The 15,779-nt window shown below is 35.5% G+C and overlaps 1 protein-coding gene across 5 annotated transcripts in view; it reads left to right on the forward strand.

Moving 5' to 3' along the window:
• LYST (lysosomal trafficking regulator) overlaps positions 1-15,779 on the forward strand; it is a 175,653-nt gene that overhangs the window by 52,730 nt on the left and 107,144 nt on the right. For all 5 annotated transcript variants that reach the window (XM_061161427.1, XM_061161431.1, XM_061161430.1 and 2 more), the window contains 7 exons: positions 1,205-2,228; positions 3,759-3,920; positions 5,520-5,676; positions 8,436-8,662; positions 9,162-9,228; positions 13,634-13,743; positions 15,335-15,752. In XM_061161427.1, coding sequence (XP_061017410.1) covers positions 1,205-2,228; positions 3,759-3,920; positions 5,520-5,676; positions 8,436-8,662; positions 9,162-9,228; positions 13,634-13,743; positions 15,335-15,752 — 2,165 coding nt within the window. The remainder of the gene's footprint in view (positions 1-1,204; positions 2,229-3,758; positions 3,921-5,519; positions 5,677-8,435; positions 8,663-9,161; positions 9,229-13,633; positions 13,744-15,334; positions 15,753-15,779) is intronic.

The following is a 15,779-nucleotide window of genomic DNA, read 5'->3' on the forward strand; positions in this document are numbered from 1 at the left end:
GAAAAAAAACTAAAGTTTTAAATATATATCTGAGAAAAAATGGATAAAATGCAGATACCCAACAGCAGGGGCAAAGTTAAATTAATTACATTGTATTTACTTGATGTAATATTATTAGCCAAAAATGTTATCTAGGATCTGTTGGGACATGAGAAAATGCTTATAATATTTTATCAGTAACATACACAAAATAAAAAATATAACCCATTTATTTACAGCTATGTAAAATATATATATAGTACACAAAGTGTGCACATGCATGATAATTATTTATCAAAACAGTGAAATTAATGGAATTATTATTTTTTGAATGCTATATTTACATTCATTACCTATATGTAGAAAAACTGGAAAATACAGGTAAGCAAAATGAAGAGAATTAAGATACTTAGAATCCACCAGTGAGTTTTGCAGATTTTGTGATTGTCAACTCTCATACTTAAAAAATAATTTTGTAAATGAAGCTTGCTTCTGATAGGTAGTTGGCCTTTGAAATTAATGAGTATATCATTTTAAAAACTTACAGTAAAGTATAACATATCTGTGATCATTATTTTCACAACCATTAAAAAAAATCCTGATATTCTGACATTGTTTAAATAGAACTGTCTTTGATCTGAAAGTTTTATAACTCTGTGGCGTTGTGGACAGCCTTTGCTGAGCTGATTTATACTAAAATTATTACTCAGATTCCAGTGATCCAGACTTGTGAGTTTTACCTGAGACAGAGCTGAAAAGCTTCAGATCTGTAGTTTAGTTCTTTCCCTTGATGACATACAGATCTAAAATAAATAACAGTCCTGAGTGAACCACCAAGTAGCCAAATGAATGGAACACGCAAAGGCCTCCCTGCTTTCAGAGTGTCCATCTCAAATATGGAGGTGATTGTGGCATTGAGAATTTATATAGAGAAATTTGCCATTTGGGGAAAAATATTCTTCCCTGAATTGCCTCCTTTCACTTGAGAGGCGTGTAATCTGTCCTTTTCAAATGCTACTGGAATTACATATGCAGTGTTTGGAGAAGGATGTAGAAGTAGTCAGAAAGCAGCTTGAAGTCCTGGTCATGTCTAACTAAGGACTTCAGCCAGATAATTGATAGAGTTGAAATGGGTAGTGTTGAGTATGCGCAGTAATGACATGTTTAAATAGTGTATGAATGATGTGCCTGTATGTAAATCTTTTGTACTTTTTTTCTCTCACAGGGTAATAAGAGATTTGTTTTTAAGTTGTAATGGAGTAAACCAAATAATTGAATTAAATTACTTAGATGGTATCCGAAATCACTCACTAAAAGCTTTTGAAACTCTGATAATCAGCCTAGGGGAACAACAGAAAGATTCTTCAATTCCAGGTATTGACGGGATAGACCTTGAACAGAAGGAGTTGTCATCTTTAAATGTTGGTACTTTGTATAACCAGCAAGCTTATTCAGATTCTCAGAGTCTTAGTAAATTTTATGCCCGGCTGAAAGATGCTTATCCAAAGAAACGGAAGTCTGTCGTGCAGGATGTTCATATCAACACAATTAACCTCTTCCTCTGTGTGGCATTCTTGTGTGTAAGTAAAGAGGCAGAATCTGAGAGAGAATCAGCCAATGATTCAGAAGATACTTCCGGCTATGACAGTACAGCGAGCGAGCCTTTGCAACACATGCTGCCATGTTTCTCTCTCGAGAGCCTCGTCCTGCCCTCTCCCAAACACATGCACCAAGCAGCTGACATCTGGTCCATGTGTCGTTGGATCTACATGTTGAGTCCCATTTTCCAGAAGCAGTTTTATAGGCTCGGTGGTTTCCAAGTGTGCCATAAATTAATATTTATGGTAATACAGGAACTGTTCAGAAATCCTGAAGAGGAGCAAGGGAGAAAGGAAGGAGATAGAAACATGAATGAAAATCAAGATTTAAACAGAACTTCTCAACCTGAGATCACTGTGAAGGAAGATTTATTAGCTTTGACTGTGAAAAGTGACCCCACACCAGCAGAACTGAGTGGTCTGAAAAAGAGTGCGGACCGTTTAGGTAAATTAGAGTCAGAACATCCTTCTTCCATAAATGTGGAACAAATTCCAGCTGCGGAAGCTGTTCCCGAGGAAACAAAAATCTTTATGAGTAGAGAAAGCGAAACCTCACTTCAGGGCATACGACTTCTGGAAGCCCTTCTGGCCATTTGTCTTCATGGCACCAGAGCTAGTCAGCAAAAGATGGAATTGGAGTTACCCAGTCAGGTAATAACTTACCTTTCATCTAACCATCGTGTGATGTAAAGTTTTTTTTAAGTTCTCATGTAATGCTATTGTCATTTTGTTTTTCCAAAGATTCTGAGTTTTGAGGTGCTCCTGTATGCTTAGCACAGTACCAGGTACTGTGGTGGGCACAGAGGAGTACACGACCCCATTCTTGCCCTCAAGAAGCTTAGGGTTTAGTTTGGAATACAGAACCCACGTGACAAAATTTACCAACCCTGAAAGGCATTAAATACACATTAAATGTCAGATGTCAGATGAGTAATAATGGGTAGGTAAGTAAGTGTTAGTTGCTCAGTCGTGCCCAGACTCTTTGCGACCCCATGGACTGCAGCCCACCAGGCTCCTCTGTCCATGAGATTTTCCAGGCAATGATACTGGAGTGGGTTGCCATTTCCTTCTCCAGCTATTGTATTTCAAAGTCCACACTCAGCAGTCTTAGTGTGGTTCTGTCCGGTGCCCTGCCCAGATCCCCAGCCAAGCTGATCCACCCGTGCACCGTCTGCTGCAGATGTTGGCTGCTAAGGACTCACATCTGCACCCGTCTCCCAAGGTGTGGGGTGCTGAGAGCCAGTGACTGACGGGGATGGCTCTGGGAGTGGGGGCAGTCTCTGTGGTGCAGTTCAGGCTCCAGAGCTTCCCATGGAATTGGGCTGGGGGTGACACATTTATTCTGAAACCACATCTTTGCCTGGATTCTTTCCCCAGCATATTCTATATTCTGCCTTCCTCATGCCTTTACAAAATTTCCCCTGAGAGCAAATCTCAGCCAAAAAGGAATGCTTAGTTTCAGGCCCTGCTTCTCAGAAAACTTCAAATATGGCAGATCCCTTCTTTTCTTCTTGCGTGCTAAGTCACTTCAGTCATGTCCAACTCTTTGTGACCCCATGAACTGTAGCCCACCAGGCTCCTCTGTCTGTGGGGTTTTCTAGGCAAGGATACTGGAGTGGGTTGCCATTTCCTACTCCCTCATATCTTGTCTGTGTGTATCTGTGTCTCCCACTGGACAGAGTTAAGGGAGAAGTCGATTTCCTATCCATCCTTATGGCTTCATCCCCTAATAGAAGGACAAGCAGTGAGAGTTCCCTTCCAGGACAGATAGGAAGGAGTAATAAAGAAGGGAGGAAGAGAAAAGAATTAAAATACAAGCGCTTCTTAGTCTTAAGGAATCACTAAGAAAAGGAATTAGTAAAATCTAGAAATGGTTAATGAAAACCTTGAAGTTTCACCTAATCATTTTTTCCCTGATACAATTAATTTATGATACATTGAAATTCAAAAGCAAATAAGATGAGTAAAGCATTGGATAAATTAAAATATTAATCTTAATTGTAACAGGAGGATATTGTGTAAGCACTGGATATTTGTAGTCATTTTAATTTCATATCAACTACAAATAAATGGGCTAGCTTTTACTTAAGTAAATGTTAATTTATCATTTGTTTTCTCACTGTTTATATTTTTTTTTCTTAAAACATGTTGATATTCTTAGTTTCTTTGCTTTTACCTTAGAACTTGTCTGTGGAAACTATATTGCTTGAAATGAGGGATCATCTTTCCAAGTCAAAGGTGATGGAAACAGAATTAGCAAAGCCTTTATTTGATGCCCTGCTTCGAGTTGCACTGGGGAATCATGCAGCAGATTTTGAGCATGATGATGCTATGACTGAGAAGGTATGAATAACATACAGTTGTGTTGTTGTTTGGGTGTGACTGGCAGAGGCAGAAGTGTGTGGGTCCAGAGTGCAACACTGAGATGTGGTTAGAACATACGGGCCAGGATTTGGTCAGGTGAGTTCAATGGGTTCTGTCTCCATCCTCTGGGATGGATTGTACTTACATCTCGTAAAACACAGGAGAGCAGTGTGACATGCTTTTCTTCACCTAATGTGGAAATTTACCAAGAATTGCTTCCAGTAAGATGGAAAGTATTATTTGATGTCTCATATATAACTGATAGTTTATTAAGTAATGATGCAGGGATAGTGATGACTCAGCTTTCTTCTTTGTCTTGTTTGATTCTATAGTGATATGGCTAATATATGCAGAACTCTCTTCTCACTTTTTTTTTTTTTCATTTATTTTTATTAGTTGGAGGCTAATTACTTTACAATATTGTAGTGGCTTTTGTTATACATTGACATGAATCAGCCATGGATTTACATCTCTTCTCACTTTAATTTTAAATCACTCAACATAAAAACGACTGGTCCTTGCATAGAAAGAAGTCATGGTTTTTTAGTTGTTCATGTTAACTTCATTTTCTAAAAGAACAATTTTAATTTTTTCCATGAAACTGATATATACATACATAGTTAATTTACCTCCCCTTTCATGTTTCTTTTACTTTTGTTTACCTTTTATCTTTGTGTAACTTCTTTTTCAATTCCTGGGTCTAGACATATTGGCATTTTATAATCTGCCATAATAGTTTATATTACTGTTTGTCATAACATAAAAACCTACTAAAATAACTACTAATGTCTTAGTCATATTACTGAATCATATTACTGAATTGGTTAACTGGAAAATGTTAAAATACCTATCTAAAATGTCAGAATTCATATATGTAAGTTAAAATACCTACCTACCTATTAAAAAAAAAAAAAGATTATTCTTCTTTTTTAAATGTTGCAATGATAAAGTACTCTGAGCTTCTTTAAGTGTGTTTTTTTTAAGTGAAAATATTATTAGCATTTTTATAAGAAAAGGAAAATTTCATGCCACATGATACTATACAAGGAGTTAATGCTGGAACTCTTTGGTTTCAGAGATGCTTGTATGTAGACAGTTGCATTCTGGAATCTTAAAATTAGTTTCTTTGAAAATTTTTCATGTCTTTAGTTATCTAATTTATGAAACACTTTATAAGAACCTTTGGAAAAATCTTTTCTTGAGCAAATATGTAAATATAATATGCATTTATTTGCAATAAGTTATAAGAAGTATAGTTCCACCTCATTGTGGTTTTTAGTCATCTATTATATAACGAGAATGAAATTTCTTAGACTTACTTTTCAGTAAAACTGAAATGACCTATTATTTAATTTGTTAGGACACCTATTTTTTGAGGTGTTAATCAACTTGAGAAATTTTGGAGAATTATGCTGTGTGAATTTCATAATGTATAATGGTTAATATCAGTTCCTAAGATTTTTTTCTTAAAATACTGAAGCTGTCTTCAAAATGACTTTTGAGTAATAAATATCTTATTTAAGAAAAATGAACAAACATTGCAACTTTTGCCTTAATTTAATTATACTGGTCTTATAGAGTCATCAGTCTGAAGAAGAATTGTCATCCCAGCCTGGTGATTTTTCAGAAGAAGCTGAGGATTCTCAGTGTTGCAGTTTTAAACTTCTGGTTGAAGAAGAAGGTTATGAAGCAGATAGTGAGAGCAATCCTGAGGATAGTGAAACCTGGGATGATGGTAAAATATCACTGAAGTACTTATGAGTCAATTTGAAAGTCAGATTATTAACTAGCAAATGGTTCTTAATAATATCACTTTAGAACTTTCTACTGCCTTACATTTGTCAAGTGTATTGTACCATTATTTTATTTGATCTTGACAACAAACTCTGGTGTTCTTGTAAGCAGTTTGAAAGTGAAAGTGAAGGTCGCTCAGTCGTGTCTGACTCTTAGTGACCCCATGGACTATACAGTCCATGAAATTCTCCAGGCCAGAATACTGGAGTGGATAGCCTTTCCTTTCTGCAGGGGAATCTTCCCAACCCAGGGATCGAACCCAGGTCTCCTGCATTGCGGGCGGATTCTTTACCAGCTACCCACAAGGGAAGCCCAAGAATACTGAAGTGGTTAGCCTATCCCTTCTCCAGTGGATCTTCCCAATCCAGGAACTGAACCAGGGTCTCCTGAATTGCAGGCAGATTCTTTACTAACTGAGCTATGAGGGAAGCCCCTGTAAGCAGTTTAAGCAGTTTAAATCAATGAAATACATTTTTGTTATCACAAACATTGATGGAGTGCCTAAGAATACAGGGTAGAAGTCTCTGCTTTCATATGTATTCTAATGGAAAAGACAAGAAATATCAGAAATAAGCAGTATGAAGAAATAAAACAGGGTGATGTGATTGTGACTGGGTAGTCAAAGAAGGCATCACTAAAGACGTGTTTCCATTGAGGCCTTGATAGAAAAGATCTGTCCAGTGAACATTGACAGGAAGAGCTTTGAAGGCAGTTTGTTACAAAGATTAAGTAATAAAGGAATACAGACATCTCTGTGGCATCCAAGAATGCTGCAGCATAAGTTTCTTAGCTCACCACAGCCCAGCTTGTCCTTGAGATGGAAATGACATTGCATGTGATCCTTTGTTTCCAGGCCTAAAACTTGAATGGAGTAGAATGGAAGATATGGATTGAATAGAGCCAGGAGATTTCTGGGAGGGCTTCATCTTTTTGTTTGCTGGTCTTATGACTGTGCCAATACTGTTAGTCTTCACCAAGTTTGCAGTACTTGTTTTCTTCAGTGGTTGTTGTCTCTTTCAAATTGGGTGAATAGGAATAATCACTGATGTCCTACTTAAAGGGCTTTGATGGACCCATAGCAGGTGTTTTTGGGTTGTTGGTTTTTTTTTTTTTACCATAAAGAGAGTGAAAAGAACAAAAGAACAGCCACAGGTTGAAATCCTCATACATATATATTCATGTGACTTACTTGATTTGTTAAACAAACTTTTTTCCAGATTTATTGAGAAATAATTGATATACATCACCGTATAAGTTTAAGGTGGTTTGATTTACATATATTGTGAGAGGATTACCACAGTAGTTTTAGTTAACATTCACTATCTTATATAGATACAATACAAAGAAAAGAAATAAACATCTTTTCCTTGTGATAAGAACTCTTTTAGTATTTATTCTCTTAACACCTTTCCCGTATATCATACAGCAGTGGTAACTATAGTCACTGTGTTGTATGTTACATCCCTAGTACTTATTTATCTTATAACTGGAAGTTTATACCTTTTGACCACCTTCTACTTCCCACTCCCCCTTTCCCCCTAAGCAGGTGCTTTTGAAAAATATTGCTACAATAGTGTCAGTTTTATCATAGTACACACATGATTTCATAATAATAGATACCCTCCTTTTTCTAAGTTTGCTCACTAGATCGTAAAGAATTTTGGTCCAGGTAGAAATTTATAAATTTCTTGCCTATATGAACTTTTTTTTTTCATTTATTTTTATTAGTTGGAGGCTAATTATTTTACAGTATTGTAGTGGTTTTTGCCATACATTGACATGGATTTACATGTGTTCCCCATCCTGAACCTGCCTCCCACCTCCCTCCCCATCCCCTCCCTCTGGGTCATCCCAGTACACCAGCCCTGAGCACTTGTCTCATGCATCCAACCTGGACTGGCGATCTGTTTCACACTTGATAATATACATGTTTCGATGCTGTTCTCTCAGATCATCCCACCCTCGCCTTCTCCCATAGGGTCCAAAAGTCTGTTGTATACATCTGTGTCTCTTTTTCTGTCTTGCATATAGGGTTATTGTTACCATCTTTCTAAACTCCATATATATGCATTAGTATACTGTATTGGTGTTTATCTTTCTGGCTTACTTCACTCTGTATAATGGGCTCCAGTTTCATCCATCTCATTAGAACTGATTCACATATGAACTTTTAAAAAGAGTACAGCAGTTTCTTTAAAGAGCATAACAGTTAAATTTTCTAAAATGTAGTATCGGTGAGGCAGTGTCTATATCCCAGTGATAAAAAAGACAAAGTATAAAATTCATCCAACCAATAGCCAAACCTGTTGTTTTCACAGAGATATAAGCAAATGAACTACCCTATGATTTAGGTATTTTGGCACCAGAAAGTTTGGGATAGTACTTTTTTCCAGTGTCTCAAAGGAGTGTGATAAGTATGCATCACATGTCTATAAAAATTACTGTTGATAGTACTTGTGCTTCTAGTGAAGATCAAAATTACTTTTAAGGCTACTCATTTATCATCAAAATAACCATAGGACTTGATTATTCAGGATAATTATTGTAGTCAAAAATCCAGTAGTAGAAAAAGATTTTGTGAGCATCTTCTTATAAATAGCACTTTTGCCACTAGATCTCCTAAGTGATGAATGAGATTAGAAATTTTTTTTCAGTGCTTAGGAAGGGAATAAAAATAACCTTTTCTTTTTCTCCTTTTAGGGGTAGACTTAAAGCCTGAAGCAGAAAGTTTCATTGCATCAAGCAGTCCAAATGACTTACTTGAAAACCTCGCTCAAGGGGAAATAATTTATCCTGAGATTTGTACGTTGGAATTAAATTTGCTTTCTACTGGTAAAGCTAAACTTGATGTGCTTGCCCATGTATTTGAGAGTTTTTTGAAAATCATCAGACAGAAAGAAAAGAATATTTTTCTACTCATGCAACAGGTAAAAGATGTATTTAGTTAAACGTGATCAGTATTTATCACACACATGCCCTAATTACTCATCTCTTTATTTATATATAGCCCAACTTGTCTGAAAATTGAGATGATTACTTACCTTTTATAATACTTTATGGTATGTTTTTAGTACAAGTAATAGTCTAAAAATCTGCTTCCATAGTTCTCCAAAGTAGGATAAAAAAATCAGTGTTGTCATTGGCTAACTATAAGAATCCTAGTGTATTTCTGAAAACGAGTAATTTTTTTTAATTGCATTTAATTTTTATATATGGTCATTGTTTTGAAAAATCAGAAAAAACAGTATGAAAAACAAAATGAAAATTATGTATAACCCTACACATAGCACTTTCTCCACTTATTTTAAAATATCTAGATATGTACATACAGTATACTATCAAGTAATTTATTATGATATTATAGTTTCTTCATGCTTTCATGAGGTAAGAAATTTAATTTCTTATTTTTTGTTTTTTAATCTTCAGGGAACTGTGAAAAATCTTTTAGGAGGATTCTTTAGTATTTTAACACAGGCTGATTCTGATTTTCAAGGTGCGTTGAAACTTTGGTTTTAAACAATAGCTTTGAAATAATTTTGTTATGTGAAATGAAGAGTTGACAATAATAGCTTCCATTGCCATAGTGCCATGTAGTTTCAGAACTAGCTTTATATGCATCATCTCTCCTGTTTCTCAAACCAATACAGTAGACGTAGTTATAAGTATCTTGAATTTCTAGAGAGGAAAATCTAGATTCCAGGTGATCAAATGAGTTGTTCAGGGTCGTGTATTTAGAAGTGGCATTGCGAGACTGTTCAGTTCAGTCGCTATGTCGTATCCAACTTTTTGTGACCGCATGGACTGCAGCACGCCAGGTTCCCTGTCCATCACCAACTCCCGGACCTTGCTCAAAGTCACGTCCCTTGAGTCGATGATGTTATCCAACTATCTTGTCCTCTGTCGTCCCCTTCTTCTCCTGCCTTCAGTCTTTGCCAGCATCAGGGCCTTTTCCAATGATTTGGCTCTTCACATCAGATGGCCAAAGTATTGGAGCTACAGCGTCAGTCCTTCCAATGAATATTAAGGATTGATTTCCTTTAGGATTGACTGGTTTGGTCTCCTTGCAGTACCAAGGGACTCTCAAGAGTCTTCTCCAGCACCACAATTCAAAAGCATCAATTCTTTGGCACTTAGCTTTCTTTATTGTCAAACTCTCACATCTATACATGACTCCTGGAAAAACCATAGCTTTGTCTAGATAGACCTTTGTCAGCAAAGTACTGTCTCTGCTTTTTAATATGCTCTCTAGGTTTGTCATAGCTTTTCTTCCAAGGAGCAAGCGTCTTTTAATTTCATGGCTGCAGTCACCATCTACAGTGATTTTGAAGCCCAAGAAAATAAAGTCTCTCACTCTTTGTATTCTTCCCCATCTATTTGCCATGAAGTGATAAGACTGGATGCCATGATCTTCATTTTTTGAATGTTGAATTTTTTTTAATTAATTTATTTATTTTACTTTACAACACTGTATTGGTTTTGCCATACATTGACTTGAATCCGCCATGGGTGTACATGTGTTCCCCATCCTGAACCCCGCTCCCACTTTCCTCCCCATCCCTCTGGGTCATCCCAGTGCACCAGCCCCGAGCACCCTGTATCATGCATTGAACCTGTACTGGCGATTCATTTCACATGTGATAATTTACATGTTTCAGTGCCATCGAATGTTGAATTTTAAGCCAGCTTTTTCACTCTCCTCTTTCACTTTCATCAAGAGGCTATTTAGTGCTTCTTCACTTTCTGCCATAAGGGTGGTGTCATCTGCATATCTAAGGTTATTGCTGTTTCTTCAGGGAAACTTGATTCCAGCTTGTGGTTCATCCAACCTGACATTTCACATGATATACTCTGCATATAAGTTAAATAAGCAGGGTGACAAAATACAGCTTTGACATATTCCTTTCCCAGTTCTGAACCAGTCCATTGTTCAATGTCTGGTTCCAGCTGCTGTTTCTTGCGAGACTGTAACCCAATGTAAAGGATTGCTGCTCTGTCAGGTCTTACTTGAGTGCCTACTCTCTTCTTTGTGCTTTCACAGACATTTGAGAAATTCATAATGAATATATAACATGGTCATGTTAAATATACTAGATAGAACCCTAGAGTTTAGCTGTAGAAACCTAAATTTTAATTGGAGGATTAAGGCTGACATACACAAAATGTTAATTTGGGCTTGTCACACATTTTGTCATGGTTAAATTCAAGTTATACATTTTGGGCAGGCATACCTCAGTGTTTCACATCCAGGGGTTCATGATATCTGTATCTTAGCAATGATGATGTTGCCTTTGATCACTTGGTTAAGACAATATCTTGCAAGGTGCTTCCATTATTAAGTTTCTATTTTCTCTTTACAATTAGTAAGTATCTCGTGGGGAGATAACTTGAGACTATGTAAATATCCTTTTTTTATCTTACTTTAACCTACTCATTTTAGTATCCATTGATGATTTTTTGACCAAAACAATTAATATGGTGGTATTTGTCAAATAGTAATTTTCTATTTCCATGATTCCTTCATTTCTTAATTGGAATTATACTGTAAGGAAAGCCTTCCCTTCTTCTGCATTTACTTAATTATGGCTATATTTTTATATATTGTGCTGGCACTTAATGGGCCTTTTTGATCTAAAGACTTATTTCTATCTTAGCTCTGAGAAATTCTATTCCATTATCTTTTAAAATAACAGCTTTATTGAGGTATAATTCATGTACTTGAGATATAATTAATACACTGTATAGTTCACCCATTTGAAGTATACTGTTTACTGTCTTTTAGTAGATTCACAATTGTTCATCTTAAAACTTTTCTGTCACCCCAGAAGAAAGTTTTACAGAGAGTTTGAGCAGATAGTACAGAAGGTACCTAGGTTAACATTAGTATATTTGCTATAGTTAATGTACCTATATTGTTACATTAACTAAAATTCATAGTTTATTCAAATTGCCTTCATGTATACTTAATGTACTTCTTCTGTTTAAAGATCTTATCCAGGATTCTCATTGAATTTTGTTATCATACCTCTTTAGGTTCCCTCTTGGCTGTGACAGTTTCTTAGAGTTTCCCTGTTTAATGACCTTGAGAGTTTTAAGGAGGACTGATCATGCTGTCTTCCTACTAGAATTTGACTTTTTTTTCATTGTGTATCTCACTGTAGTTTTTATTTGCATTTCCATAATGATAAGTGATGTTGATCATCTTTTCATGTGCTTGTTAGCCATTTGTGTATCTTCATTGGAGAAATGTCTATTCAAATCATTTATGCTTTTTAAAAATGAGGGTGTTTCTTTTGTTGTTGTTGAGTATTAGTTATTCTCTGTATGCTCTAGTTATTCTCCATATACTCTGCATAGCAACTCTTCTGCTGCTGTTTTTCCCCCTTGGTTAGGCAACTCAGCCAGTCTGCAGACTTTACAGTTATAATTGGTAGCCCTAATGTCTACATCCTGCCATACATCTCAGCTTTTTGTTGGCAGAATCCATTCAGTTTCTTTAGAGAACAGTTAACAAGTTTGGGGCATAATGGTAAATGATGAGTTATCTGTGCTGTATACTCATAATAAGGGAGAGAGGTGCATGTTCACAAACAAACCTTTTATTAATCCCTGTGCTTGTAGCCCTGTTCTTACTTTCTCCCCAGATTTTGGACAGATTGGCTCTCCATTCCTCTGACCACCTTTGTAATTCAGAGAGATCCTAGGCTGCAGCTTTCTCTTTTATCTCTCTATCCTTTCATCTGCAGGAAATATTTTTAAATCTCTCACTTGATGTGCTCCTAGTACTCACTGCCTCCCCTGCTTTTTTCCTATTATGGGTTTCTTCCTTTTTGTTATTCTGTACTTTTAGTCCAGTGACTTTTGCGGTGATAGACAGAGGTGTGTGTGTGTGTCTCTAGTCCCCCATTTTGAACTGGAACCTATTAGTTTTGAACTGAAAAAAAAAAAAAAAATCCACACACATACACTTTACTTTGATCATATTATTTTCTTACTCTAAAACCTGTAACTGATTCATGTTACTTACAGGATAAAGTCCATGCTATTTCTTAGTCTCATTGCAATTTTCTTTCTGTGTCAGTTCATGGCTTCTATAAAACATGTTGCTGAAATAGGACTTCTGTTCTTAGGTTTTATATCAGAATTATTTTGTCATATCCAAAATGGAGATAATATTTATTTTGTAGGACTTTTTGTTTAGGATAAGCTGAGATAATGCATGTAAATATACTTTGATCATTGTAATATATATGCTATATATATGCTACAAATATTCATTATTTTACTCTCAGATGTTCTATGAATTTGTGTATTATACATGTAATATATAGAGCATATGTAATATATATGTTACAAATAATTCATCATTTTACTCTCAAAAGTTCTATAAATTTGTACATTACCAGTTATATTTCCTACTAAGCCTCATGATAGAATAAAGTGTTCAAACTAATCTTTAGTGATATTTAAGTGTTTTCATAATTGTTAATATTTCTATTTCTGTTTGTATCATCTAATTTTCTCTTTAGAAAGTTATAGTTATAAACTAAACATCTTCAACATGAGAAGGTAGCAGACTATTTTATAGTACCTAACAGTGTCAGCTTATTTAAGAAATACTGTATTAATTTATGCTTCTTTAAATACCCTTATTTTATTTTGAACTAACCACTCTTTCAGAAAAGTGGTTTTGTTGTTTTTTTGTCAGCTGGTTAGTTGGTTTTCATTTAGTGATATTGCTGTTTCTTCAGCAAATATTTGGATTATTAAATTAATTGTAATCCATTTAAGATGTGACAATAGTATTGATATTTAATTTCTTTCAGTGAAATTGTTTTTTCCGTTCCTTTAATTATTGTATACTGGCTTTAATTTTTCCCCTTTCTCTTTCTTTAATTTAGCATGCCAGAGAGTATTGGTGGATCTTTTGGTATCTTTGATGAGTTCAAGAACATGTTCAGAAGAGCTAACCCTTCTTTTGAGAATATTTCTGGAGAAATCTCCTTGTACAGTAAATATGCTATAATTTGAGATTTTTTCACTGATGCCTAATAGAATTTTTTTTTAGAAATCACTAAGCTCCGTCTTTTGATGTGGTAACTGTTATACAGTCAACTTCATGTTATTGTTTGTGAAATTCTCATTATTTTATTATTTATACAATTTAAACTATTTCACTTCTGTTTTGGCAAACTAGATATATCATTGGGGTCATAATCCCTTTACCTGATTCCACCCCAAGTCTTTGTGCTTAAGAAATGCTGAATAATTTTAATTACTAAAGATAATTATGAGTAATGATAACCATTTTGAAGGTTATCCTTTTTTTAGAAAATTATTATTCACTATTCATTTATCTTCTATCACTTGTCAGTTGGTGCAACTTAGTGATTTTTAGACGCTTCTTTGCTAAGAAGCCCATTTTTATAATGAAATCTTGACTCAAAGCTTAAGCAAATAAAACAGAAAGCCTTGGAGCTACTTTCTTTGAAGTAGGATTGGAGAATGTGCCTGAGCCCTGCCTGTTTCACCACCCTACTTGAGCCTTATAGACCCCGAGGGAGCTCTGTGGAACATGAGGTCAAAAACCACTAGTGCATACAATTGAGAACTGACTATATATTTATGGAATGTTTCTGTTCTGTTTTTCTGAGTTCATTTATCATAGTAATGGACATTAGATGTTATTTTATGAATGGGTTGGACATTGTACTGGGTTAATCTTCTCTATTTTTTTTACTAGTCTCCTTAGTCATTGCTTTTCCCTTTAATTAAATACTTGTTTCCTCTCATCTCTTTTGTACATTCTGTGTTCCAGTTTAACCAAAAACTTGTAATTATAAATAAATCTAAAAAAGATGAAAAAGTTTTATTTGATTAGGGAAAAGCCATGTAAAATAAGGTGGAAAGTAACTGAGCACTCAATTTTAGGAAGTCATTCATGCCATAAATACCATTCAGAAACTTAAAGAATTTGCAAGGTCTCTGGTTCTATCCCTCATTTAAAAATAATTGAGAGAAGTAACTGTAGTGCACTTGGAAATAAACACCTTTCTTTGGTAGACATGATTCCTGATAAAATCACTGTATTTAATTTCTAATAATTAAAACCAGCTCAGAACTTTTTTTTAGGTTTGAACCTTTTTAAAATCTTCTAAATCTGAATCAAATTAACCACAAGAGATTATATGTTTTAAGACTGAAATCTCTTTCATATTTTGAAAAGGGAAAGTGAAGTTGCTCAGTTGTGTCTGACTCTTTGAGACCCCATGGACTGTAGCCTACCATGCTCCTCTGTCCATGGGATTTTCCAGGCAAGAGTACTGGAGAGGGTTGCCATTTCCTTCTCCAGAGGATCTTCCCAACTCAGGTATCGAACCTGGGACTCCTGCATTGTAGTCAGACGCTTTACTGTCTGAGCCAATATCTTAACACAAAAAAAATGACAATTTTAATGATATAGTAGGTAGGAAATTATTTAAATAGAAATGCTGATATGCATATGTGTATGTTTGTATTTTTTTTATATAAGCTGATTTTCAAGATTATTATGTACCTTGTAACATGGCTGCAAAGTTTTGTTTGGTTTTCTCTTCCTTTAGGAAATTCTTCTTCTGGGTATTCTGAAAATTGTTGAAAGTGACATTACTATGAGTCCTTCACAGTATCTAACCTTCCCTTTACTGCGTACTCCAAATTTAAGCAATGGTGTTTCATCACAAAAGTGCCCTGGAATTCTCAACAGTAAGGCCATGGAGCTATTGAGAAGAGCACGAGTGTCACGGAGTAAGAAAGAGGGCGACAGTGAGAGTTTTCCCCAGCAGCTGCTTTCCTCTTGGCACGTAGCCCCGGTCCACTTGCCATTGCTCGGACAGCCACACCTGTCAGAAGGTTTCAGCATTTCCCTGTGGTTTAATGTGGAGTGTATCCATGAACCTGAGAGTACCACAGAAAAAGGAAAGAAGACAAAGAAAAGAAACAAGTCACTGATTTTACTGGACAGTAGTTTTGATGGAACAGGTATGACAACAGCATTATCTGCGTACT

The sequence above is a fragment of the Dama dama genome, chromosome 15, assembly GCF_033118175.1.
Source record: "Dama dama isolate Ldn47 chromosome 15, ASM3311817v1, whole genome shotgun sequence".
NCBI lineage: Eukaryota > Metazoa > Chordata > Mammalia > Artiodactyla > Cervidae > Dama > Dama dama.